This window comes from Arvicola amphibius, chromosome 12, assembly GCF_903992535.2.
Source record: "Arvicola amphibius chromosome 12, mArvAmp1.2, whole genome shotgun sequence".
Lineage (NCBI taxonomy): Eukaryota > Metazoa > Chordata > Mammalia > Rodentia > Cricetidae > Arvicola > Arvicola amphibius.
In genome coordinates, this window is record NC_052058.2 from 163,652,558 (window position 1) to 163,680,160 (window position 27,603).

Consider the following 27,603-nt stretch of genomic DNA (forward strand, 5'->3'; position numbering starts at 1 on the left):
ATGTGATCTTAATTTAATTTTGGTATGTGGTACCTTTCCAGAAAGTGGTCCATTTCTTTTAGATTTTCCAGTTATGTGGAGTATAAATTTTTGAAGAATGACCTGATGATTCTTTGGATTTCCTCAGTGTCTGTTGTGTCCCCCTTTTCTGATTTTGTTGATTTGGATGTTCTCCCTCTGCCTCTCGGTTCTTTGGATCAGGGTTTGTTAATCTTACTGATTTCCTCAAAGAACCAACTCTTTGTTTAATTGATTCTCTGTATTGGTCTTTTTGTTTTTATTCTATTGATTTCAGCCCTGAGTTTGATTATTTCCTGCTGTCTACTCCTGGGTGAATTTGTTTCTTTTTGTTCTAGAGTTTTCAGGTATTCTGTTAACTCGCTAGTGTGAGCTTTCTTTATGTACCCACTTAGTGCTGTGAACTGTTCTCTTAGATCTGCTTTTATGATGGTGAATTTGGGTATGCTGTCCTCTGATTTTCATTGAAATCTAGGAAATCTTTAATTTATTTCTTTATTTCTTCCTTGACGCAGTGGTAATTCAGATGAGAATTGTTCAGTTTCCATGAGTTTGTAGGCTTTCTGTAGTTTGTATTATTGTTGAATTCTAACTTTAACCCATAGTGATTAGATAATATTTATTTTATTACAATTTTTTTTTATCTGTTGAGGTTTGCTTTGTTACCGAGTATGTGGTCAATTTTGGAGAAGGTTCCATGAGGTGCTCAGGAGAAGGTATATTCTTTTGTGTTTGGATGAAATGTTCTATAGACGTCTGTTAAGTCCAACTGAGTTATAACATCTGTTAGTTCCCTTATTTCTCTGTTAATTTTCTGTTGGCAGACCTGTCTATTAGTGAGAGGTTAATAGAAATGGGTAAACTTAAAATGTAAGAGCTAGCTAAAAATATACCTGAGTCATTGACCAAACAGTGTTGTAATTAATATAGTTTTTGTGTGATTATTTGGGTCTGGGCAGCCGGGAAACGAACATGCAGTCTCTGACTACAGAAGAAAATAGTAGCTAAAATCTTGAAAAAATCTGCCATAAAATACATTTAAAAACTTTGCCAGACAGTAAAGACGTATGCCTTTAATCCCAGCACTCATAGAGAGGCAGGTGAGTCACTGTGAGCTAGTTCCAGGACAGCCAGAGTGGAGGGGAACCTTGGAGTATGAGGTCAGAGATCTGATTTAGCAGTGAAGAGCGTGCACTGCTCATAAGGAGAACCCGGGTGTGATTCCCAGCATTCCTGCCCAGTGGCGTATGCGGCCTGTGACTCCAGCTCTAGGGATCCAGTCCTGCTGGCCTCTGCGGATACTAGCGTTCACACACATGGACACACATGTACATTATTAAAACTAAAAATAACTGGGTGGTGGTGGTGCACACCTTTAATCACTAGGAGGCAGAGGCAAGCGGATCACTGTGAGTTCAAGACCAGCTTGGTCTCCAGAGCGAGTGCACACCGTGAGTGTTAGTATCTAATAAACAGGCAGTCACCCTGCACCGGCCTGCTCTTGCCACCTCCTTGGCCTCACCCCTGCCAGTCACCCTGCACCAGCCTGCTCTTGCCACCTCCTTGGCCTCACCCCTGCCAGTCACCCTGCACCGGCCTGCTCTTGCTTTTAGTGTACGTCAGGCTCTTTGCTATCACACAGCCTAAGTGCCTCGTGTGCCCGTTGCCTGCCGGGACGTCCTTTTCAACCCGTGTCAGGGAGGAGTAGTGAGCACCAGAGCCCTTCTCCTGCTGTCGCCAGCAGTTTCTTGTATAAAATTAAATTTTGCTTGGGCCTCAAATTCAATTCCAAGTAAAATATTAAAGACGAGTTAAAATGAATCTTTTTATGACATTTGTTTATCGTGTTTATGTCTGTTTCTGTGCACATGCAGGCACATACATATACATGCACGCGTGCACATGCAAACACGTGCAGGTGCACACATGTGGAGATCAAAGGACAGGTTACGGGGGTTGGTTCTCTTCTGCCGTGTGGCTCCTGGGGGTTAAATTCAGGCTCGCCCCTCCACCCACACAGCCATCTCACTTGCCTGTAAAGCTCTGGCAGTGATGCTGCAGAAGGACTTGAATTCCAAAAAGCCTATGGCATATCGAAATGATGAGATCACATTTTATACCTTCTACAAGTGCAGGATAGAATAATGGGAGAAAACTGAAAAAGAAGTATCTGGCATCCACTTTTGGGCACGTGTCAATAATGAGTGGCAAATGCATTACAGTATTAATAACGCGTTGGACACAAGATAGTAACATAGACTACGTTTTTGCATTGCTGAAAGTTAACTTCGGGCCTCGTGCATGTTTTTAACTGTTTACGTTAGGCTCAGTAAGCGGTTCTGGCTGCCCTTCCACTTGCTCCATCGCTCAGGCAGACCTTGATTTTGTACTTTCTTGCCTTGACTTCCACAGTTGCTGGGTTGGCAGGCAGGCATTAGGGAGCTGATAGTCACTTTGTCCACCAAATACAACCAGACGGGTGAGATCAGGCCCTTCCTGAGTGATGGAGGAAAGACTTCGCCTGTACAGTGAGTGCAGGGTGGCGCGGAGGCTGGGGGAGTACCCGGGTGCCGACCGACCGTTGCCCTGTCGTGCTGATTACGTCTCAGGCTGAAGAACAGAAAGTCCTGTATTTTCTCTAGCTGTGGAGCTTAGTTCTTCAAAAGAATAAATGGTTACACATTCAGTGACCATTTTATTGTTAAGCTGCTTAGCACCTCGGGGCTTCAGAAAGCTGGGGGGGCCTCTATAGAGCCTTCTCTGTAATTGCACTTTTCCCCCCCAAAAAAGCCATTTTTGTAGCTGTCTTGATTGATGTGTATTGAATGTACTTTTGTTATCTTAAGATCTACTCAAAGCTCATGACTTTCCTTATATAGCTCTCATCTCTCCATAATCTGGCACAGAAATGGTTTTTCATGCTGGATGTTCTCTGCTGGTCCCTCTCTCAGCAGTGCCGACCCTTCACCTGATTTCGTGGCTCATTTTAGAAACGGCCTTGTTCTCTGCTTTTATTTTAAATGTTGGCTGGTTTGAGCTTTGCTACATTTGTTCTCACCAAAAGGCAAAGAAGCCATGTTTAAGCCTTGCTGCAGAAGGCTTCACGACTATAGAAGGCTTATAGATAAAAGGGAGAAAATGGAATAAATTAAAATGAATGCTTTCATGTAGATCCAGAAACAAAATTATTGCGCAACACACTACAGATCCATACCAAGCCTCTCTACCTGTGAGAGTCTGAAGGCCAGGACGGCTGTCTCACTACAGTTATAACTGGTAATGAGAATGTGTTATTCTTGCTCATGAATGACAACATCAGCTCTGCTTCTGACACAAAAGCTGCTCATAGAGGCAGTACAGCCACTACTTAACCTAGCTGTCTTTGACAAGGGAGATGTCAAAAATGTACTATACATTTTTCTTGTCTAATTTTCTGAGCTGATAAATGTTTATTTGTAGTGAGGAGGCGAGCAGTCCTGCTTTTCATCCCGCCCGGCTTCCGCATGGCTAGCTTTACACCCAAAATAACAACACTCACATTGTATTCTTTTAAACACTGCTTGGCCCATTAGCTCTAGCCTCTTATTGGCTAGCTCTCACATCTTGATTAACCCATTTCTAATAATCTGTGTAGCACCACCAGGTGGTGGCTTACTGGGAAAGATTAAGCATGTCTGACCTGGCTGCTGGCTCCATGGCATCTGTCCCACTGCCTTCTTCCTCCCAGGATTCTGTTCTGTCTTCCCCACCTACCTATGTTCTGACCTATCAGGCCAAGCAGTTTTCTTTATTAATTAACCAATGAAACAACAGATGACCCTCCTCCACCATTTATTGAGTAGCAGAGTTTTTTATTATCATTGTCAGGCTGTAGTATAACTGTGTATCTGGACCTGTAGTGTAACAGAGTATCTGGACCTGTAGTGTAACTGTGTATCTGGACCTGTAGTGTAACTATATATCTGGACCTGTAGTGTAACTGTGTGTCTGGACCTGTAGTGTAACTGTGTATCTGGACCTGTAGTGTAACTGTGTATCTGGACCTGTAGTATAACAGAGTATCTGGACTTGTAGTGTAACTGTGTATCTGGACCTGTAGTGTAACTGTGTATCTGGACCTGTATTGTAACTGTGTATCTGGACCTGTATTGTAACTGTGTATCTGGACCTGTAGTGTAACTGTGTATCTGGACCTGTAGTGTAACTGTGTATCTGGACCTGTAGTGTAACTGTGTATCTGGACCTGTATTTTTTGTTTGTTTGTTTTTCGAGACAGGGTTTCTCTGTAGCTTTGAAGCCTATCCTGGAACTAGCTCTTGTAGACCAGGCTGGTCTCGAACTCACAGAGATCCGCCTGCCTCTGCCTCCCGAGTGCTGGGATTAAAGGCGTGCGCCACCACCGCCCGGCTTCTGGACCTGTATTGTAACTGTGTATCTGGACCTGTAGTGTAACTGTGTATCTGGACCTGTAGAGTGCAGCCCCACCACCCATCAGGCTGTGACTCTGAGACTTAGGGGAAAGCTTCTTAACCTCTGTGAACTTCAGTTTCTTGTTCTGGAAGACAAGAGTAATACATATACATGTACATATGTATATGTATAAACAATCAATAATGCATGTGTATACATATGAACAAGCAATATTACATGTATATATACATATATACCAGCAGTAATATATATGTAATATGCATATGTATAAACAAGCAATAATACATGTATATATATGTATGAACAAGCAATAATGCATATATAAACAAGCAGTGATACATGTATATATACATATAAGCCAGCAGTAATATATATACATATGCATATATGTGAACAAGCAATAATACATATATAAACAAGCAATAATATATGTATATATAAATATAAACAAGCAGTAATACACGTACATATGCATATAAACAAGCAGTAATACATGTACATATACAAATAAGCAATAATGTATACATGTATATATACATATAAACAAGCAATAATACATATATATGTGCATATACTAACAAGAAGAAATATATGTATATATAAGCAAGCAATAATGCATGTGTATATATATAAAAACAAGCAGTAATACATGTGCATATATTCATATATAAACAGTAATACACATACATGTACATATAGATAAACAAGCAATGATATATGTATATATGTATAAACAAACAATAATATATACATGTACATATGTATATACAAATGAGCCAACTCCAAAAAGTTAACTATAAGCTTCTTTGCTTTTAATTCCTAACCCATGAAGATCACTCTCTAATGGTGGCCTCTACCATTACTAGTTAATGTCAGTATTTTATAGAACATTGGGTGCGCATGTAGGGTGGCCATTATTTTATGGCTTAAACTACCTAAAAGTTGGATGCTGAATTAGGGTCCCCCCATATACCTTCAAACATATTTTATCTTTCTGTTAATTCAGAGTGTTATTGTCACGTTTCTGGCTTAGGGTGTTAACTTAAATCTTGACCATCTTTGTCAGAACCTGATTTTTATTCCAATTTAAAATTCTAGGGCCGGGCGTACATTTCAGTCGGTGGAATCTGTGTCCATCAAGCACAGAACTCTGAGCGCTACACTAACTGGACCTGGAGGTGCGTGCGCTACCATTATCCCAGCACTGGGGTGGTAGAGGCACTGCGTATCCCATAGCATCCTTTATAGAATTGCCACAGGAGAGGCAGTTGGTCTTATAACGTGAATTTGGAGTTCTGGTTAAAAACTAGTTTTGTTTGTACCTAATTGTTTAATACAAATAACATATACTTTTAAGTAACAAATCTTCCCTTATATTTCAGAACTTCCAAAGTAAATTTTAGCTGCTCTGTGTATTTATTGAAAAATCTCAATAAGATACACTTGAATGCTAACATTTATGTTTATACAATGTAGCCTTGTGAGGCATACAAAGTTACCATTTTTAAAAAGTAGATACTTTTGGCCTCCCTTCTGGGAGAGCATAGCCCTAAACTGGAAACTCAGCCTGTACTGTTCAGATTTATGCTTGGAACAGATCAGAGTCATTTGACCCATTTGAATACTATCTCAGCGTCCACTGTTGGTGCTAAGTCGCTCTTTGTCACACTGCTGTACAAGGTGGCTGTGCCTCCCCGGTTGACGCCGAGGGAGCCTGTGCCTCCCCGGTTGACGCCGAGGGAGCCTGTCATCATCATTAGTGCTCATTCAGCGTGAACACCTGTGTTAACCAGGCATGAATAAAACTTGATTCCTGTTCTGGAAAATTTTATAGTTTTCTGCGGGGGAGGGGATATTTAAAACCCTAATTGCATATCTAAGCGAGGTATTTTATATAATAATATATGGATAAAGTGTTACAGTAACATACAGGAGGGATAATAAGTTGAAAGCGGGGTGATAAAATTTCGAGAATGAAATGATATTTAGGGCAGATTTTGAAGGTTGGGTGAGAGTTTGTGTTTTGAGAAGAATGGGTGGAATAGAGAGGATTCTGTGCAGAGACGTAGGCTCAGAACGTGCTAGTTAAGGAGAATGTCTTCAGAGAGCTGCTGAAAAAGTTTCATGAGGAGAGAATAGGAGTTTGAATTTTATCCATTTGGCAATAGTCGCCGAAGGTTTTTAAATTTGACTGACATAATCAGATTCGACTTTGAGAACTCATAGTAGTTTGGAATCACAGGACGGCGGGAAGCAAACGCCAGTCAAAAAATGTATTTATGCTGATGGTGGTGGCACATGCCTCTAATCCCAACACTCTGGAGGGAGGGAGGCAGAGGCCAGCATGGTCTACAGAGTGAGTTCCAGGATAGCCAGGGCTACACAGAGAAACCCTGTCTCAACTCCCACCCCCCCATAAAAAAACCATATTTGTTGGGCATGCTTAATGCATGCCTATAATCTCAGCTAAAATCTCAGCTCTCAGAGGCTGTGTTTAGAGTTTTGAGAGTTCAGTGGCAGCTTGGGCTGCACAAGCGTGTCTCCCCACCCCACCCCCGCCCCCATTCCCCAGCGCCCCCTTCCCTGTTCCCATTCCAAACAGTAGCATCAAAACAAATGTTTTTGTAAAGTATCAACAAGTGAATTTTGTGATCAAAATGGTACAGGGCCTGTTGCAGTAAGGGGTGCGGGAACGAAGTCCAGCTTAGTGACTAGTAGATTAGCAGAGCTAATGTTAGAAAAAAATCAGGATTGTTTTCTTCTTCACAAGGTAGATGTTGCCTTTTCAGGAGCATTCCAGTAGGCAGCTCTGGATCTAAATCTTTGGAGAGAGTTAACTGTAGTTAATATTTTGATTTTTTTTTACTGTTTATTATTCCATTAAATGCTAAGGTTCTCAAATGTTTACTGATCTTGGTCTTAAGAAGGTGATTGCAGAATCAAAACATAAATCTCTAAGCTTCTGATAGACCGAAAAGGCCTTTGAAAGAAAGAATGAAACATTGTAGGTTTCTGTTATAATTTGCTTTCTAATTTCCCGAAATACCTATGGGGAAGAAATGGCATCTATGTTTTGGAAGAAATGGCATCTATGTTTTAATTCGTGTATTTTCTGTACTGTGTGTACTGACCATGACAAATGAAGTCAGTTCAGGACCATAGATAAGTAATCCTTCAACCTTATGTTTTGTTATTGCAAAAACAAAACTTAAAATTAAATCCAGAGAAATACTCATTCTTAATTTATGTGCTCACCTAGTGGCAGCTGTGGCCGCAGTTGAGGATGAGGGAAACTGTACATGTCAGAGAGTGGGGCTGCAGCATCTCCTCTAGGAGGAATTTTTTAAAAAAGCAGGATACTGCCCATTTAAATATCTGAGTTGTGTTCTGTTGCAAGGAGGCTGCTTGTTTGTCCCGGCCACCCCAAACCAAAATAATCATACAGAAATATTAATTAAAACACTGCTTGGCCCATTAGCTCTAGCTTCTTATTGACTAACTCTTACATCTTAATTTAACCCATTTCTATTAATTTGTGTATCACCACGTGGCAGTGGCTTACCGGCAAAGTTTCAGCATGCCTTACTCTGGCAGCTCCATGGTTTTCTCCCTGACTCCTTCTCCTTTCTCCCAGCCTTCAGTTTAGCCACCCCCAGCTCTTTTCCCCTGTAGCTCTGCTATAGGCCCAAAGCAGTTCCTTTATTCATTAATGATAATCACAGCATATAGAGGGGAATCTTTCCTGACCCCAAATTTGATGTCAGTCAAAAGATACAGGTGGTTGTGCAGGATTTAAACAGGCTTTAAATAAGTGAATTGCCATTACTTTTAGATTATCTTTTATTTATTCTCTGACAGTTTCATGTATGTGGACATGAAGTATATCTTGATTATACCCACCTCCAACTCTCGCCTCACCCTTCTGAGAAACACTTCCCAACATGTCCCCCTCCTACCTCTACCTTCATCCCCTCCCCGTGTGTGTGTGGGGGGGCGGTGGTGTGTGTGTGTGTGTGTGTGTGTGTGCGTGCCTGTCTGTCTGTCTGTCTGTCTTTCTGCCTGCCTGTCTGCCTGCCTGTCTGTCTCTCTGTAACCCAGTGAGTCCAGCTAGTGTTGCCTGCTGGTCTTGACTGTGACCACAGTGGATTCATGAGCACAGTTGCCATGTCATGTCCAGAAAATAATATTTCACAGCACGCCTTCTTGTTGCCTGGTTCTCACATCCTTTCTTCCACATCTTCTTTGATGCTTCCTGAGCCTTGTGGCAGAAGGGTTTTAGTGGCACTTCATTTGTATTTTAATAAATAAAGCTTGCCTGAAGAAAAGAAAGGTAAAACAGCCACACTGGCCAGCCTTACAGACCAGGCAGCAATGACACACACCTTTAATCCCAGTAGCCACACTAGCTTGTCATAGAGACCAGACGGTAGTGATGCATGCCCTTAATCCCAGAATTTGAGAGGATTATAACATGGGAGGAGACAGCTCTCTGTCCCAGTCTCATTCTGAGGTTTCCTCGAGGCAGGATCACCATTTTGGACTTAGGTTGAGGTAAGAGCCAATGGCTCACTGTTTTGCTTTTGTGGTCTTCAGATTGAACCCCTATATCTGTCTCTGAGTTTTTATTATTCATGCTACAGGGGGTTGATGTAGATGTCCCATTTAGGAATGAGCACTCAAAACTTACTTATTCTGAGCACTTTGACTACTTATGAGTCTCTGTACTACAGCCAACAACAGAAAAAGGCTTATTTATGAGATAATTTAACAACACATCCCTTTAGCAAAACAGTATTAGATTCCTCCTTAGGGCCTATGCCCTTCCAAACCGTGGGCTTTTGGCCAGGTTTACAATATCAGGCATAAATTCACTCTGTGGAGCAGGCCTGAAGTCAGTCAGAAAGGAGTTGGTTACCCCCCATGACTCCAACACCACTGCTGAACCAGTTATCGGTCAGATCTCGCCCAGCAGATCAGTATTGTAAAGTTCAGGGTCCACTGATGTCTCCTCCCCGCATCCCTGTGGTTTGGTTTTGCTGTGTCCTTCAGCTAAGGTGTGCTGTGCCTTTGACAGTAGTCTTACAGACTGATGTGGTGGCAGCCAAGAGCAGCGGCAATAACCTCTGTTGTCTGGGGGGCCGCTGGGGCCTCCTAGACCACCAGCTCAAAGGAGGCTTCCCATGCCTGCTACTGAAATTTTCATTTAAAAACGTATGTCTACCAGGGGGTGTTACATTTTCATGACATCCTTTCTTTGTGTATTTAAAAACTAAGTTGAGCCGGGCGGCGGTGGCGCACGCCTTTAATCCCAGCACTTGGGAGGCAGAGGCAGGCGGATCTCTGTGAGTTCGAGACCAGCCTGGTCTACAAGAGCTAGTTCCAGGACAGGCTCCAAAGCTACAGAGAAACCCTGTCTCGAAAAACCAAAAAAAAGAAAAAAGAAAAAAAAAACTAAGTTGAGCGCACCGTATCCACATGAAATTCTACTTTTCGTTGTTACCGACTCAGTTCTGTTCCTTGAGCTGCGTCTTTGATTGCTATGTTCTTGTCACCTTGCTCTTGACGGCCGTCACATGGAGTTGCTGATTTTAAGGCGGCTGCAGTAGAGTGTACCCAGAAGTGGTTACATTTCTATATTTAGAAAACCATAGAGTTTCTAAAGCAGTTGCAAATTCCTCTGGGATAAAATGGTTTCTATAAATGTAACATTTTTAATGAAACTATTATTATCCCCCATTAGAGAAAAGGAGCAGATAATGTAAGTGGGTTTGTGGGCACAGCATAGATGCAAAACATGTTTTCTTAAGTTAAGGGTATTTTAAAAACTTTACAATTAATCATATGTGTCCTATTTTTATGTTCTTAATCTTGAATTGCAGAGCTTTTGCCCAAGTCTTTACCTTTGGCCCAACATTCCGAGCCGAGAATTCTCAGAGCCGGAGACACCTGGCTGAATTTTATATGGTTGAAGCAGAGATTGCTTTTATGGACAGCCTTCAGGATCTCATGAAGGTAGGTATACAGTTTGTCGTTTTCAGGAATCTCTGACATTACAGTCCTTCTGCATTATAGAGATTTATAGGGTGGAGAAAATAGTGATCTATTTAATATACCTTAATTCTTACGTCGCAGAGTAGTTGAGAATGGGGCAAGTGGTGTGTGTGTCTGTGTGTGTGTGTGTGTGTGTGTGTGTGTGTGAGTCTGGGTGTCTCTGTGTGTATCTGAGTGATACTTAGCATAAATAATTAACTTACTATTTTAAATTCTCTATCAGTGATATTTGGTTACTCGTAGTTTACTGTTTGATTTAGTAATTCCTATTAGCTTTACCTTCTATTCGGTGTATATCTCATATCCTAAAACATAGGCAGTCCAGATCAGGTGGGGTCATGACCTTATATGGCCCCTTCTTTTTCTAGTCAACTCTTTGACAGATTTATTGCCAGCGGAGTTCTTTTTCTTGTCTTTTTTACCTTTCTTTTTGGTTTTTCGAGACAGGGTTTCTCTGTAGCTTTGGAGCCTGTCCTGGAACTAGCTCTTGTAGACCAGGCTGGCCTAGAACTCACAGAGATCCTCCTGCCTCTGCCTCCCGAGTGCTGGGATTAAAGATGTTCAGCACCACCAACTAACAGTTCTTTTCTTTTTTTAATCATCTATGAGAGAGAGAGAGAGAGAGAGAGAGAGAGAGAGAGAGAGAGAGAGAGAGAGAGAGAGAGAGAGAATGAGAATATGAGGAGGATGAATATTCAAACAGGACAGTGGCATTGGGTCCCCTGGATCTCAAGTTACAGGCAGTTGTAAGCCAGCCCATCATGGGTGCTGAGAACTGCACTCGGGTTCTCGGTAATAACAGCTGAGCCATCTCTCTAACCCAGGGTTTTGCTTTGAAGATTTATTTATTTTGTATATATGAATGTTTTACCTGTATGTGTGTATATGCACTACACAAAGAAGTGTGCCTGGTACTGCAGAAGCCAGAATAGGTGTCAGAGCTCCTGAACCTAGAATTGCAAACAGTTGTGAGTTACCGTGCGGGTACCAAGAGTCAAACCCGGGCAAGAATGGCAAGTGCTCTCACCTGCTGAGCCAGCTCTCCAGCAACAGCAGTTAGAAGGGTTTTGTTTTGTTTTGTTTCTTTTTTTCTTTTTTCTGTTTTTTTAATGTTTTTAAATTAATTTATTTTTTTTAAATTCTTTTCTCATCTAATATACCAAAATCAGTTTCCACTGCCTCCTCTCCTCCCTCTCCTTCTTCCTTGCCCCCCATCCACTCCTCATGGAGGGTAAGACTTCCCATGGGAAGTCACCAAAGTCTAGCACATTGCTTTGTGGCAGGACCAAGGCCCTCCTCACTATATCTAGGCTGAGCAAGATTGTAGACAGAGTTTCTGTCCTGCCGGTCCTGCAGCTGTTCAGTCCCAAAGACACACACAGAGGATTTTATTAATTATAAACTGTTTGACCTATTAGCTCAGGCTTATTAACTAACTCTTACAACTTAAATTAACCCATAATTTTTATCTATGTTTAGCCACATGGCTTGGCACCTTACTCAACTAAGCAGTCTCATCTTTCTTCCTCTGTATCTGGGGAGCCACTGCAAACTGAGCCTCTTCTTTTCCCAGAATTCTCCTAGTCTGGTCACCCCACCTATACTTTCTGCCTGGCTTCTGGCCAATCAGCGTTTTAGTAAACCAATACGAGTGACAAATCTTTACAGGGATCAAGAGCGGTATCCCTGCCAAGAGAATGGGCTCCAGGAAGCCAATACAAGCAGTAATAAATCCTGGTCTCACTGCTGGTGGCCCCGCAGTCTGCCCCAGCCATGAGAACCATGTCTGTGAGGAAAGGGTGGGAAAAGCTTTGAGAAGGGGCTAACGTTGAACTGTGGTACATTTAGAGAGACCACTACCTTTTCTGTGAGGAAGTTAAGAGCTAGAAATAACTTTCCCTTAGGAGAGCAGGGGGGTGGGCTTTTGTGCGTCCTTCATGTTGCCAGGCAGTGTATTTGGCCAGCGCTGTAATGCCTTCCACTGGCTTCTTTAGATCAGCATTGCCCAGGGGACCTTGCTGTGTGTCCCTACAGGTGGCGATAGGCAGGGTAATTACTCCGGGATGTTATGGCTAAAGACAGAGATGCCATTCAACATCCCATCACTCACAGGGTTAATTCTTTGCCCCAGAAGACTTATCTAGTTAATAGTGCCTCTGGAATAAGTCTGCCGCTGCTTGTGTGGGGTTGGGCTCTGAGCCTTAAAAGATAATGTGCCGTCCTTAGCAGCTCTGTTTGAGCCCACCACCCCCCGCCCCCGTGTTTTCTCTTCTCTTCGGTACCCAGGTACCCAGAGCATCGTAAGGAAAGGAGCCACTTCGAGAGCCCCCCATAGCATGCACGTCAAAGGCAAGAGTTAGGAAAATGACATGCAAATTATTTGACACATGATAGGATTGCAAAATACTTTTATTTCCTCAAGTTTCTTTCATAAGAACATTGAGAAATGGATATGTAAACACGACTTTAGGAAATGTAAGTGGAATTCAGTTCCAGATTTTCACACTGGGGTGAAGGCACTTGCTGCCAAGACCGTAGTTGTTTGATCCCTGGGCCCCACATGGTGGGAGACGAGGCCGTATTCCCACCTGACCTCCACACAGCTACCGTAGCTGCACAAAACGAATCAAAAATGTCACGATGGGGCAGGAGATGGTTCTGTGTTTAAGAACAATGGCTACTCCTCCGGAGGACCTGGGTTTGATTCCCAGCACCGGCATGGGAGCTCACAACCATCTTTATCTCCGTTTCCAGAGGATCTGGTGCCTTCTGGCTTCCACAGGCCTCAGGCATGCTCGTGTGTGCAGTCATGCATACAAACAGAATGCCCATACAGCTAAAGTAAAAATAATTTTTTTTAAAAAGTAATAAAATTTAAAACATATTTGAACTGTATCATTATTCCATTCTCTGTTTTTCTCTCATTCATTTATTAGCTATTGCTGTAATTGTTTATAGATATTTTAGCCGATGTATTTCTTTTTTGTATTTTTGTTTTTGAAAACAGATTCTCTCTGTAACAACCCTGGCTGTTCTGGAACTTACTTTGTAGACCAGGCTGGCCTCAAACTCACAGAGATCCGCCTGCCTCTGCCTCTGCCTCTAGAGTGCTGGGATTAAAGGCGTGTGCCACCATGCCCAGCCGCTAATGGATTTTCAGCACTAGTGATAGATGTCCAAGAATAACGGGAACCAGAACGGTGGTCATTTTATCCAGAGTGTTACTACCTAAGAAACTCTTGCTGGTGTTATTTCATATTGTTTTCAAAATAGTCTGGGAGCACTAGACAAGGCCAGACGATACCAGAGAGACGAGCGGTTCTGTGTCCAGTGGGTCTGGGAGCGGAGGCAACCCCCCACTGACACTCTGAGAAGCCCACGGTGGATTCCCGTGACAGTGTTGACTTCTGTCTGTTTTATTAGCATCATATTCATCTGAACTTTAAGTTTTAAGGCATGTGTCCACCTCTGTTACTATGACTGCAGTCAAAATACAGAACAATTCTGGCATTACGAAACAACTCCAGCTTGCTGCAGCCTTCCGTCCCAACCCCTCCCACTGTCAACTGCTGGCCTTCCCTGTCTTTCTTAAGTAATCTGCCCTTTGCAGAGTGCCCTGTGAACTTCAGTGAAGTACTGTGCTCCTGACTGTGTCTCCTGCCGCTCTGCTTACTGAGTATCAGATCCTCCAAATGGTTTACCATTCATGTTGGAGAACATTTGATATAGTTCAGGCTTTGAAAGAAATGGGGGAAACGTTGCTATAAACCTTCAGGTGCGGGTTCTGTGTGAGTATCGCTTTCATCTCTCTTGGGTGAGATCCCAGGAGTGAGGTTTTATCAAGAGCCTGTCTGGTGTACAAAGTGACTCTACTGTTTTGCATTCCTACAAGGAATATGCAAAAGCCAGTTTGTCTGCTTATCACCAGTACTTAGTCAGGGATGTGTTTGTGTACATGAGTCTGTGAAAGAGACAGACAGACACACGCGCACACACGCGCACACACACGTGCATGTGGTCGCACAGAGAATGAATGGATATATGAATCTATTAGCAGTGCATTGGCATCATACTGTGGTTTTATTTTGTATTTCCCCAATCTCTTGAGGCTCTCTATGATAAACATCTTTTCATCTGCCTATTAGCCATCACTGACTAGTCTTCAGTCAAGTTGTTTGTTTTCTTATTGTTGAGCTTTGATCCGTTTTAGTTTTTTGAGACAGGGCATCAATATGTAGCCCTGACTGGCCTTGAGCTCAGAGCTCTGCCCCCTTTCACCTCCTGAGTGCTGGGAAGGTGTGAATTGTGACAGCTGGCCCTTTGTTGTTGAGTTTTGATATTTCTTTATCTTCACATATAAATTCCTTTTTCAGATACATAAGTTGCAAATATTTCTCCTGATTTTGGTGACTTGTCTTTTCTCTCTCTTAACAATATCATACATGGAAAAAAAGGTTTTCTCTTTAGTGATCATTAATTTGCCGGTTTAGAATTGGCACACATCTGCAATCCTTGACTTGGAAGGCAGAGTCAGCAAGGTTGCAAGATCCAGGCAAGTCTGAACTACAAAGTGAGGCTGGTTAAAAAAAAAAAAAAAAAGATAAAACAAGAATTACCATTAATAAAAAATCTCAAAAAAAAAGTATCCATGGCTCAGAAGATAGGATTGTGAACACCTTTAATCCCTTCTGGGAAGCAGAGGCAAGCAGAGCTCGGTGAGTTTGAGGCCATCCTAGTCTGCATAGAAAGCAGGGCAGCCAGGACTACATAGGAAGACCCTGTCTCAAAAGAAAAGGGTCAGCGTTCTCTTGTGTAATCGCACAAGAAGACCTCTGACTAATTGTGTGTCAGTGCTGACTCCTGAAGCCAGTAACAACTGAAACTGGGTGAGAATGAGGTTTAAGAGCCAGTAAGATAGCTCAGAGTAGATAAAAGCCCTTGGCCGTAATCCTGATGACCTGCATTCAGTGCTGGGAACCCACACTAGGAAGAAAGTTGTCCTCGGAGGTGGTCCTGTGCAGTGGTGCATGCTACAGCTACGTATAATATAAACTCAAATATGCAGATTTGCCACTTGAGTTACTCAACAGTGGCACTCAGCATGTATCATTGACTGTCTTGGCCAATTAGAATATAAATCCTAAAGACAGAGAAGAGTAATCTTGTCCTCCTCTTTTCCTTCCTTTAGAGGAAATAGATATCTATAAGACATCTAGCCTGAGCTGCAAAGTGACACTTCTTCAAGAAGGTAAAGCAAGAATTACCCTAAAAACAAAATCTAAAAAAAAATAAAAGTATCCAGAGTTCACAGGGTGGCACACATCGTTTCTTCTGTCCTATTCCGTGCATTTAAGTTTTGACTTGGAATGTCATAAAAAAAAAAAGAATTTTTCCTTCATGAATTATGAGTAATTAATTACCAATGACCACTTTAGTAAACTTTTGAAACATCTTGTACTCACCCTTCACCATAGTTTCTGGTTTTATCAGATGTACTTATAGAACTTAGTCTGAAAGTCAGACTGTAGCGAGGTTTCCATCTTCAGGTTAAATTTACTGCTCATCAGACAGCAACGTAACACCCCAGATGGCCACAGGCTTGTCTCCTTCCGCAGAACAAAGGACCACCCAGGCCGCTGCTCTTTGCCCTCCTACTATGTGTGGGCTGTGTTGCATAGTTGAGGGGTAAGACACTTGGCCGTGTCTTTACCTCACTGCTATGTTGGAAGGAAATAGCAGCTGGAAGTGCAGGACCTTAACCACCGTTGTCCTTTTCAAGTCCCCAGACTCCACTCCTCTCCATTGGATTGTTCTCCCCTTCTTTCCCTTTTAGAATCTGAACAATCTGTGGGCGGTGCTTCCGGTTTTTTGGAACAGGATCTCAAATGTCCTAGAGTGATCTTGAAGTCTTGGTCCTGCCTCCACCTTCCAGGGTCTAGGGTTCTAGAAGTGTTGCTACCACACTGCCCCATCTCCTGGTTGATGCAGTGCTGGGGAGCCGGGCAGCACTCCCCACTAAGCCGTATACCCAGCCCTATTTCTATCAGTGGCTACATCTTTACAATGGCTAAATCTCTCTCCTGTCCTCAGATGGCGAAGCCCTGGGAAAGTTTTGGCTTGGTTTTATCTATTTCCTCCAACTTTTTCTTTACCCTTATTTTATTTTTGGATTCTACCCCGCAAACTCCTCATCATTGCTATTTACAGTATTGATGACTTGGAAGCTGCAGCTCCTGGCTGGGCGTGGCTGGGCGTGGCTGGGCATGGCTGGGCGTGGTGGCACCCTAATAATCCCAGTACTCTCTGTGAGCTTGAGGCCAGCCTGATCTGCATAGTGAGTTCTAGACCAGTCAGGGCTACACAGTGAGAACTAGTCTCCAAGAAATAAACTTAGTTAGTAAACAAACAAATAAATAAATAATTTGGGAAATATTTTCCATTCTAGTTACTGCTTCCTTCTAAGGGAAACATGTCTCCCATGAGTCTTCCAGGGATATCACGGTAGAATTAATCCTCATATACTAATCTATATTTTTATATTTTAACATACAGAAATACATACAGTTATTGTTTAGATATGTGTTGTTGCTTCTCAAATGTTTGAGTTTCCTTTCATTTACCATTGACTGACACAGCTATGCAAAAAGTTCTCTCTCAACCAAATCTAATAACATATTAGATCCAGGACCTAAGCTAATACACAGAATATTTCATATTTCTCACAACGATCCAGCAAGGGAGGTGCTATGATGGTCTTAATTCTGTAAGTGAGTTTATTAATGAGTAAAGAGACATCAGTCGGTGATAGCTGTGCATGTGACAGCCCATTTCGATGCCAGTATTGATCCAAATTGCTGTAGTACATTCAGGGATTAACAGACATAATGGATTTGTAGTTGCTGGACGTGGAAGGATGGTCTCTCAGGCCCTGAGCCCTGAGGGTTTTTGTGTGAAGCTGCTGCTCAGGCAATTCTGTCTCATTGTTCCTAGGTGATGGAGGAACTGTTCAAGGCCACCACAGAGATTGTTCTCGCAAACTGTCCTGAAGACGTGGCTCTGTGCCATAGGTTCATAGCTCCTGGCCAGAAGGTAACACGTTGTGAACAAGGCCAGAGTCATCGCTCTTTGCGTATATTAATTATATGTCATGAATATAATTACATTTAAATTTTGTTCTCTTTTGTCTTCTCAAGGACAGACTAGAACATATGCTGAAAAACAACTTCCTAATGTAAGTAGAAATCACAGTTTTCCTGGGCTTTGCTCATATTTGACCATTGTATCTCATTGAGTTATAGTGTTTAACTATCTCTGTGTTTACCAAACCAGATTTGAGGAAAGACCCATATTCTAATTCTCTTTTATTTTAATTCTCTTTTATTTAATAGTAGTTTAATTCTCTTTTATTACTTAATTCATAGTTGATAGCCCATGTATTGTTAATAATAAATGGATACTAGTAAGATAAATGATTATAGTAATTATGATCTGTATTACTGAAATTCATACCTCGTACAGTAATTCCTTGGTATCCCTGGATCCCATATATACTAAAGTCTGAATGGTTGAGACCCTGTATAAAATGGCATACTATTTACATATAATATACAGTACCATGGTGAATATAGGAGATAGTTTGATTAGAACCCCACACACAAGTAAATCACCATGACCCCCTGACCCCCAGCACTTTGGAGACATTCTGGAAAGGCTAAGAAATACTCTGTGCATATCAAGACACATACTGGGTAGAGACTTTGAGAAGCCCATTAAGGATATCCCGTGTCAGAGCTGTAATCCGAGCTTGAAAGCAATGCTTTAAATTAAGAGGGAGTGGAGGAGGAATGGAGGACATTGTTATCCCTAGAAGAAATATTGGAGTCATTATTTCTACATATTGAAACAGTAGCATAACAGCTGTATGAAAACCACCGCTTCTTAATATTCTCAGAGCTGGAAAATCATTCAAAGTAACTGATGGACTAGAACAGCTGTCTAAGGACAGAGCTTCAGACAAAATATCTTACATGGACGATAGTGTTTGAATGTTCTTACAACACTGCAAAGATTAACCGTGTGTTCTCATGAAGTCGAAGCATTAGCATTACCAGAGTCGAGTCGGAAGGACTCAGTACTGTTATCTTTTGTTCTGGTGGGACACGTGAAAATGGGAGTGTTAGATGCCATCTTAGGCATGGCAAGCGTGGACTGAGCCAACAGATCAGCTTCGTACTTTACAGGAGAGGTCTCTGGCCCGTCGCTCCTGTTCTCACTACGCTTCGGCTTCCCTGCTGCAAATGCTCAATTTTCATGTTATTGTTACTCCACAACCAAGTGCCACTATTTCCTTAGAAGTACACAGAGTGGGCATCCAGCAAAGTCTGTCCCTCAGAACATGCCTGGCTGTACTTGCGTCCCAAAGTCATTTTCTGGTTAGTTTGTGTAGGTCCAAAATTCAGAGCCTAAGTTTGTGCTGGGTAGGTTGAGCTCAAGAGTACTTCAAAGAATTTTGTAGATTTTTTTTTTAAATCATCCAGAATACTGTTGCAGTGTTTTTTTCCCAATAGTTTGTAAGGAAACTGGCATGTCCATATGCTACTGGCGTGTACGTATGCTGTTGGTATGTGGACACTTTTATGGCCTTTTGAAAGGGAGTAATTTTGGCAGATTTTCGGTAAATTTGGCAGTATGCTTCAGAATACATAAAAAGTTACAAGTTTTGATAATAATCTGATTTTCTCGTGTGTAAAATCAGTATGTAAGAATTGTTGTCAGTTGCATTGCACAGGGATGTGTAGTCATGATTTATAGTAGCCAGAGACTAGAAACATCTGAAAAACCATTGGTGAGTAATAAAGTAAATAGGTACATACATAATTGGAATGTTAGGTTTAATTCAGAAGCTGAAGTTCTTTGACTGTGGCTGTAGCTCGGCTAGTGCAGAGCTTCTCTGTCACGCGTGAAGATTGCCACGTTCAGTCCTCAGCATCACATAAAGCTGTGTGTGGTGGCACACATTTGTTTTTCCAATGCTCAGGAAGTAGAGGCAGGAGGATCAGGAATTCAGGGTCACCCTGAGCTACATAGTGTATTCAAAACTGGCCAGGGCTACATAAAACAAGTTCTTCATCACAATGCAAAAAGATTTGTAACACACAAAGTTGATTAAAATGAAAGTGTGTATGATAGATGCTCTGATATTTACTAAAATAGATATTGTAAATACTCACATATTTGTTTATAATCTTCTGAAAGGATGCACAAGAAAGTGGTAACAGCGAATGCAGCATTTGACGGAAGGTGCTGGGAAGATTTCTCAGTAGTTCAGAGCACTCGCTGTTCTTGCAAAGGACTCTGCTCCGATTCTGTGCACCCACACGGTGGCTCATAACCTGTAACTCCAGTTCCAGAGGCTCAAACAACACCCTATGGCCTCGATGGACACCAGACACACATGTGATATACATACATACACATGTGACTGTGGAGCAGGATGGGAGAAAAGCATGTGCTTTTGACTTTCCTTGCCTCTCTCCCTTTCTCCCTTCTTTTCTTCCTTTCCTTCCTCCTCCTCTCCCTTTGTAGCTAGACGAGCCTTGTCCTCCTGGGCTCCACAGTCCTCCCATCTCAGCGGCTAGGTGTCCGTACACATGCAATGGTGATTTTCCATGTTAGGCATAAGAGTTCCTTACGGGGAAACCAGTGCTAGCTTTCAGCAGTCTCCGAATGCTTAGAACATCTTAGCAAGACTTCTGCCGAGGTTGAAGGACTGCTCGTGATCTGACTGCCATTCTTACTGCCTTTTCTGGGTGCTTTTCCCGTGTTCCAGATGCTCTAGGCACCCTGACCTTTCTGTTCCTTTGATGGGAACAGAAAGCTTCACTTTTTTGTTCCTCACTGACAGCCCCATACTTGGTATATTTTTGTCTAGTGTGTTTCTCCCAGTTATTTATATGGTTCATTTTTTTTCATTTTCTGATGCAGCTTTCAATCCAGATGTTACCAACTCAGTGGGCCTTCCCTGAATACGTTGTCTGCAGTGGTACCCAGACACGCCCCTTCTGTGTTTCTTCATAATGGCTACTGGGCACTGCTAGCTGTTTACCTTTGTTCCCACTCACACACACACACACACACACACACACACACACACAATCTTGGCTCCAACAAGGCAGGAGCTCGATTTTTGTCTATAGTGCCTCCAGCACCGAGAATAACGCTTAGCATCTAGTAGCTGTGACATATTTGTTCGCTAGATGAATAAGTGACAGCTTTTAGGAAAGTATTTTGTTCTCGGAGCCTCAGTATTTCCTACCTTTTAGTAGAGTATTGGTGTAGCACTGGTGTTGAGAAACCGCTTTCTGACATGATTTCATGCACGTTGCATGCTGGGCCAGAGTGGAGTTACTGAGCAGCCGCTTCTCTCCACGCAGATCACATACTCCTAGGACCAGATCAGCCTAAATCTCCGATTACTTAGTGCTCATTTATGACCTCATCGGTTGTACTGGAATTTTTTCTAGTCTGAAATGGCCTAGGATAGAGTAGTCCCACTGTGCTAACCGCTCTCCACTTCTGCTTTGTTTTCCCAGCCTTTCTTACACGGAGGCAGTTGAGATCCTAAAGCAAGCACCCCAGAACTTCACCTTTACGCCCAAGGTATTATATGGAGTGTGTGTGCGTGTGCGCACGTGTACACGAGCGTGTTTCCCTGTTGTCTTTAGCTTCACTAAATAACTTTGTTCTCGGGAACGTAAATATCTGTGGCTCTATGCATAGGCTTTGTGAGTGTCTGTTAGGCGTGCTCAAGAGCAAGTCATTTTGAGTCGAGTCTCACTGTGTTGCTCTGGCTGACCAGGAACTCAGTATGTAGACCAAGCTAGCCTAGAACTCAGAAAAGTCTGTTTTTATTTTTTGGAATAATTTAAGAAGTATTAGCATTAGCTTTCTTTGAAAGCCTGGTTGGATTCTGCACTTAAGCCATCTGGCCCTGGGCTTTTTTTGGTTGAGAATATTTTAATGACTGCTTCTATTTCACTGGGCTTATAAGTATTTTTACATTGCCTTTCTGCTCTTTATTTAACTTTGGTAAGTATCAAGAGAATTATCCATTTCTTTCAGATTTCCAGTTTGGTAGAGAGCTTTAAGTATATCCTTCTTATTCTCTGGATTTCCTCAGTGTCTGGTGTTCTATCCCCCTCTTCATTTCTAATTTTGTCAATTTGGATATTAAGGGTTTGTCAGTTTTCCTTATTTTCTCAGAGAGCTGCCTCTTTGTTTCATTGACTCTTTGAATTATTTTTGTTTGTTTGTTTCTATTTCCTTGATTACAGCCCTGAGCTTGATTATTTCTTGCTGTCTGTGTCTTTTGTGTCTGATTTCTTTTTTTTAATTGTTGTTGTTGTTCTAGAGCTTTGAGATATGCTGTTAAGTTACAATTGTGTGATCTCTGAGATAAATTATCTCTGAAATTAATTTACTACGATGAGATCTGACTGTGTGAGATGAAACCCATGCCCAACACTGCTTGGGTTACCAACACCCTGAGACTAGATAGTCCAGGGACATAGGGCGAATCCAAGTATTGCTGGTCTCTGTAAGAAACCTAAACAGACTTCTAATGTCATTCTGCCATACTCATAGATCAGCACCTGTTCTTCTCCAGCTTTTTTATAGAGGTCTTAGTGCTATAAGCTTGCCTCTTTAGAACATGTGTCCCATGTATTCATTTTAATTCAGTCCTAGAAAATGTTTAATTTCTTTTCTAGACCCATTGTTCTTTCAGTCAAGTTTGTAAGCTTTCCGTTGTTCCTGTTGTTGTTGGTATCCATCTTAATCCGTAGTGTTTAGCTAGGATGCAAGGCATTATTTCAGTTTTCTTGTATCTGTTGAGACTTGCTTTGTGTCTGAGTATTGTGGTTAAGTTTCTTGAGGTGCAGAGAAGAAGGTATATGCTTTTGCATTTGGGTGAACTGTTCTGTAAATGTCTGTTAAGTCTATTTAGCGTATAATGTCAGTTAGCGCTGGCATTTCTCTGTATTTGTCGAGATGACTTGTCTACTGTCAAGAGTGGGGCACTGAAATCTCCCAAGGTCAATGTGTGAGTGCCAATATGTAATTTAAGATGTAATAGTGATTCTTATACGAACTTGGGTGCCCTTGTCTTTAGTGCATAGATGGTAAGAATTGTAATGTCCTCTTGGTAAACTTTTCCTCTGATGAGTATGTCGTGTCCATTCCTGTCTCTTCTGATTACTGTTAATTTGAAATATATTTTGTCAGATATTAAAATGACTTCACTAGCTCGCTTTTTAGGACAATTTTCTTGGAGTATCTTTTCCCATCCTTTTACCCTGAGGCGATATCTATCCTTGATGTTAATGTGTGTCCCTTGGGTGCAGCAGAAGGATGGGTCCTGTTTTCACATCCATTCTTCTAATCTGTGTCTTTTTATTGTAGAATTGAGACCATTAATGTTGAGAGAGATCAGTAATTGATGTTTGTTGATTCCTGTTTTGTTTTAGTTTTGGTGGTTTTACTTGGGGTGTGTGTGTGTGTGTGTGTGTGTGTGTGTGTGTGTTTCACCTATTTTGAGTTGCTGGTTTGGAATTACTTCTTCCATGTGTTTTCTGGAGTGTGGTCAATTTCTTTAGGTGGAGTTTTCCTTCTAGCACCTTCTCTACAGCTAGATTTGTAGATAGATATTACTTAAATTTAGTTTTTGGCATGGTCTTATTTTCTCCATCTTTTGTGATTAAAAGCTTTTCTGGGAATAGTAGTCTGAGCTGGCGTCTGTGGTCTCTTGAGTCTTCCTGACATCTGTCCGGGTCCTTCCAGCTTCTGGAGTCTCATTTCTTAGACCAGACTGGCCTTGAATTCATATTTCCCTGCCTTCGCCTCTTACATGCTAGAATTAAAGGTGTGCGCTACCACTGCCCAACTGAGTAGTGTGTTCTCATTCTTTCCTTTTTCTCCATCTACATTCCTTTATTACATATAATGTAACTCACATATATTGCTTTTTTTTTTCATTGCCAGTAGATGTTTTGATTGATACCAAATGGAGACAGGGTAGGAAAAGTGCTGGTTGTATGATACTGTTTCCTTTCTCTATCAGTGACATGTTTATTCAGCTTTATCTTCTGGTTAAGACATCTGTATCCTCATTTGGTGCAGACTTGTGCCTCTTGTCTGTCTGTAGCTGAGGGGACCCCTGTGCTTTCTGTAGCTGATCAAACATCTAAGAAGTCAAGACTGAACACAAACTCATACTAACTTCACAGGAAAAAAAGCCAATAAAACAAAAAATTACCCTTGGTTGGAGAGTTGTAATGGTTTTCACTTACCATTATAAAATCAAGGACAATTTTGTAATTTTTGTTTATGTATAACTATTACATGTAGGCCAGTCTATTAAGTAGGGGAAATTACACTTCAGAAAATGAATCTAAAATAGTTTTCCCCAATTAAGAATTCTGTTTAAAGTGTTTGTGTGGTGTTGTGGGGGTGTACTGGTAAACGTGGGAATAGTAAGTAGCATGGTGTGCGACCTTTGTCTTTGAATGGCCTGTCTCCTAGTTCCATCTCCAGTTGTTAGATGCGCCTCAGTTTCCACGGTAGCTTCAATTTCTTTGTGGCCGCTGCTTTAGTTCTTGAGGAAGGATCTCAGCAGTCCAGCTTGTCTCCAGTTTCCTGGGTCACGAGGAGGACCTTGAACTGCTGATGTTGCCTTTGGGATTATGGGTGCTGGCATTTTAGGTGGGCACCACCAACCAGCGCTTGATGGTTTTATAATAATTAATTGTGTAATTTCTTTTTTGGTATCAAGCTTCACGAAGTCAAGAGTGATACCCTTTTTTTTTTTATTTCTTACTACCGTATCCAACATTTAATATTGGCCCTTGGAATTTCATAGTCACAGCAGTGTTTACTAAATAAATAGACCGAATAGTATTATTACATACTCATCAAAGAGCATCTCATATATGAATTGGCTCTTTGATTAAAATAGAAATTCACTGAGAAAAGCTGTCTTGCTGAAGATAGGCTTAGTATTAGAAGTACTATCATCTGTCCTTTAATTTCCTGAGACTTAGGAACAGTAATGAGGGGAGAAACTTTAAACAATATTAATAAAAACCATAATTCTGCATCTGTTTTATCCCTTTGGAAAGTATTTTGTTTTCCTCCCTGTGCCGCCCTTGCTGAATGCTGTTCCCTGAGGTGGGGCCCAGAAACAATGGTGTTTGTCTGCTGGGTTCAGCTTTCATCTTCCCAGGCCTTTGCCCGCTCTTCTTAGTGAGTCTCTCCCCTTCGTTTAGTCAGCTGTGGCCTTGGCAGACAGCTGCACACATCGTCGAGCCCCAGGGAGAGAAAGCCTTGGCACCGGGACAGGTTGTGTGTGTGTGTGTGTGCGTGTCATTCTGTCTCCTTGTTGCTCATACAGTGGGGTGAGGACCTGCACACTGAACACGAGAAGTACCTGGTGAGACACTGTGGCGGCACGCCCGTGTTCGTCATTAACTACCCGGCAGCCCTCAAGCCTTTCTACATGCGGGATAATGAAGATGGCCCTCAGCGGACGGTAAGAAGAGCGTTAAGTGCGGCTCATCGAAACCGCACCTAGTCTTCCCACAGAACCCAGGGTTCTGTAAACATACTTCTCATTCTTCTCTCAGGGCTTCTCACTGTAGCAGAGCCAAACGTAAGCCGCTTTCTTTTGCTGTTGCTTGGAGGACTGTGTTCAGGAAGTGGGCTAGAACACTGAAGAACACTGGGCCAATGTCAAGTTCAGTATTGATTAGGAGGATCCTCGGAGAGAAAGCTTGCTGGACCTCAGATAATGCCACTGGCGTGATAAGGCAGAAGAACGGTCAGCTTAGCGTTCTTTTGTGTGCGCTATATATAGAAACTGTGAGGGGAGGCCATGGAGGGTGGAGGGGCTCTCAGCTGCCTGCCCGTCGCAGGCCTCATCTGTCTTCTCGAGCTGCCTCTATCAGTTCTCTGATCTGTTCGGCCCCTTTTAACCTCCATTCTTCTTTACGCTCTATTTCTAATTGATTTTACTCCTAATTTACTTTCTCTCTTCTTGTCCTACTGACAGGCTGAGCTCTAAGAATATACTGCTGACTTATGAATTTCCCGAATCACTGTATGAGCAATATCATTTGTTATAAGTCTATGAGACAAATATATTTATCTCAGAATAGGCCTAAAACCTAAATTTTGCTATCCCGTATCTTACGTCGTGTAGATAATGAAGATTATACCCTACCAATAAACCAAACACCGCCCCTTGAGGAATACACGCACACCTGTCTGGAAGTTTCCTGTCTCTCTTATAAGACGGTAGTAGACACATTCTGCCATCTTGTCTGAAATCCTAGAGCTGTTTGCCAAGAAACTTGTGTTCTCTGTGTACAAATGAAAACCGTCATCACACAACAATAACAGCTCTACTGTCCCTACCGCACGGCTGCGCTGTGCGCTCTTCCATGCCCTATCCAGAAATGTTGTACTTTTTCGTGTATTACATTCTACCTTCTGGGTAAAGATTTACTCGGTTACCCTGCCGTACTGAGCCGTCTTACCTGACTCTGCGTAACATGTAAAGAGATGGTAAGTGCATAGCAATGCGTTTATTTTTTGTAGTCCAAGTGTAACTTTCTCAGTCTAAACTCTGCCTCAGGACTGCCCTTTGTTTATTTGTGTTTTTCACTGTTTGCATCAACCCAGTGTCCTGCCCCTGGGTCCTTACCCCTGACTCTTTTCTTCTCCTGTCATCTGCTGCAGCAGCCCCTGTTGGGTTCAGTGGTGACATCCACGCACTAAGAAGCCCACCGACTCTGAAAAAGTCTTTTTCAGAAGTCTTTGAATGGATCTGTCTGCATGATTCAGCACTGTCAGCTTCTTGTTCTTAGAATCCTCTTACCCCTTGGCTCTGTGGCATCATGTCTTCCCGCTTCCTCTCCCTTTTCCACTGGTTACTCTAATTAGTCTTCTGTACAGATTGGTTTTGGAATAAGTCTAAATCTTGCATCTTCTTTCCTTTGACAGGTGATTTCATATGTCCCAATAGCTTATTGTTTATTCTCAGATAAGTCAGAAATTTCATTTAAAGAAGTCTACTCGAGGCTTGTCTTTTAAGCTCTGAACTCATTCCTGCTATTTATTATTATTATTGTTATTATTGTTATTATTATTATTATTATTATTGCGATTGTTACATCACTTGATTATTGGGAGGCATGTGTGCATGGTTTGGAGGACCAGTTGTAGGAGTAAGTTCTCTTCTGCCTTGTGGAGCTCAGGGATGCTTCGCAGGCCATCCGTCCTCATGACGAGCACCTTTATCCCCTGAACCGTCTCATCTGCCCTGGGCTCATCTTCCTGCCTCATTGACTAACGTCTATAACCAAAGCCGAGTCCAGGACTTCTCTTTTCCCTTCCCTGATCATATTTGATCTAATATTTTTCTTCTCCTTTCTTCCTTCCCTCCTTTCAGTAGGGGCTCAATATGTAAGCCTGGCTAGCCTGAACTCACTAAAGTTCAAGGAAAACTCAGAGAAATCCACCTGCCCCTCCCAAGTGCTGGGGTTAAAGGAGTATGTCACCATGTCTGACCATGATCACCTTTTAATATTTTCTCTCCTTGTCATTGTAGAAACTACACACCTGAGTATCTCGGAAATCCTTCTCTCCCTATGGTGTGCAAGCCATTACTAAATTCTGACACTGTATACTGCTAAATAGTCCATTGCTGTGTTTACCCTTTGAATTAGGATCTCACCTGAGTCTTGCCTGCTGCGCCTTTTCCGTGGCCGCCTAACTGCTCTTCCTGTGTCCACGCTTTCCTCCTTTCCGTGGCCGCCTAACTGCTCTTCCTGTGTCCATGCTTTCCTGCTGTCTCTGATCTCATTTTGGTTCGAGCTTTAGAAAGTGGAATTCTAAAGCTGGGTGTGATCACCCAGTTCTGTAATTCCACCCCTGGGGAAGATCAGAAATGCAAGATTATCTTCATCTACATATCTTGGGATTAATGAGACCCTGCCTCAAAAATTTAAATTGTAAATCTTACGTTAGCTCCTTTCTTAAAACCAGCAA

General features: G+C 42.1%; 1 protein-coding gene across 2 annotated transcripts in view; it reads left to right on the forward strand.

Annotated features, from left to right (window-relative positions):
- The window catches only part of Nars2 (asparaginyl-tRNA synthetase 2, mitochondrial), a 77,477-nt gene that overhangs the window by 39,662 nt on the left and 10,212 nt on the right, over nucleotides 1-27,603 (forward strand). The window contains exons 7-11 of one of the 2 annotated variants that reach the window (XM_038314257.1): nucleotides 10,329-10,461; nucleotides 17,491-17,589; nucleotides 17,694-17,731; nucleotides 21,093-21,159; nucleotides 24,947-25,084. In XM_038314257.1, the coding sequence (XP_038170185.1) occupies nucleotides 10,329-10,461; nucleotides 17,491-17,589; nucleotides 17,694-17,731; nucleotides 21,093-21,159; nucleotides 24,947-25,084 (475 nt within the window). The remainder of the gene's footprint in view (nucleotides 1-10,328; nucleotides 10,462-17,490; nucleotides 17,590-17,693; nucleotides 17,732-21,092; nucleotides 21,160-24,946; nucleotides 25,085-27,603) is intronic. The other variant, XM_038314258.1, reaches the window with a different exon arrangement.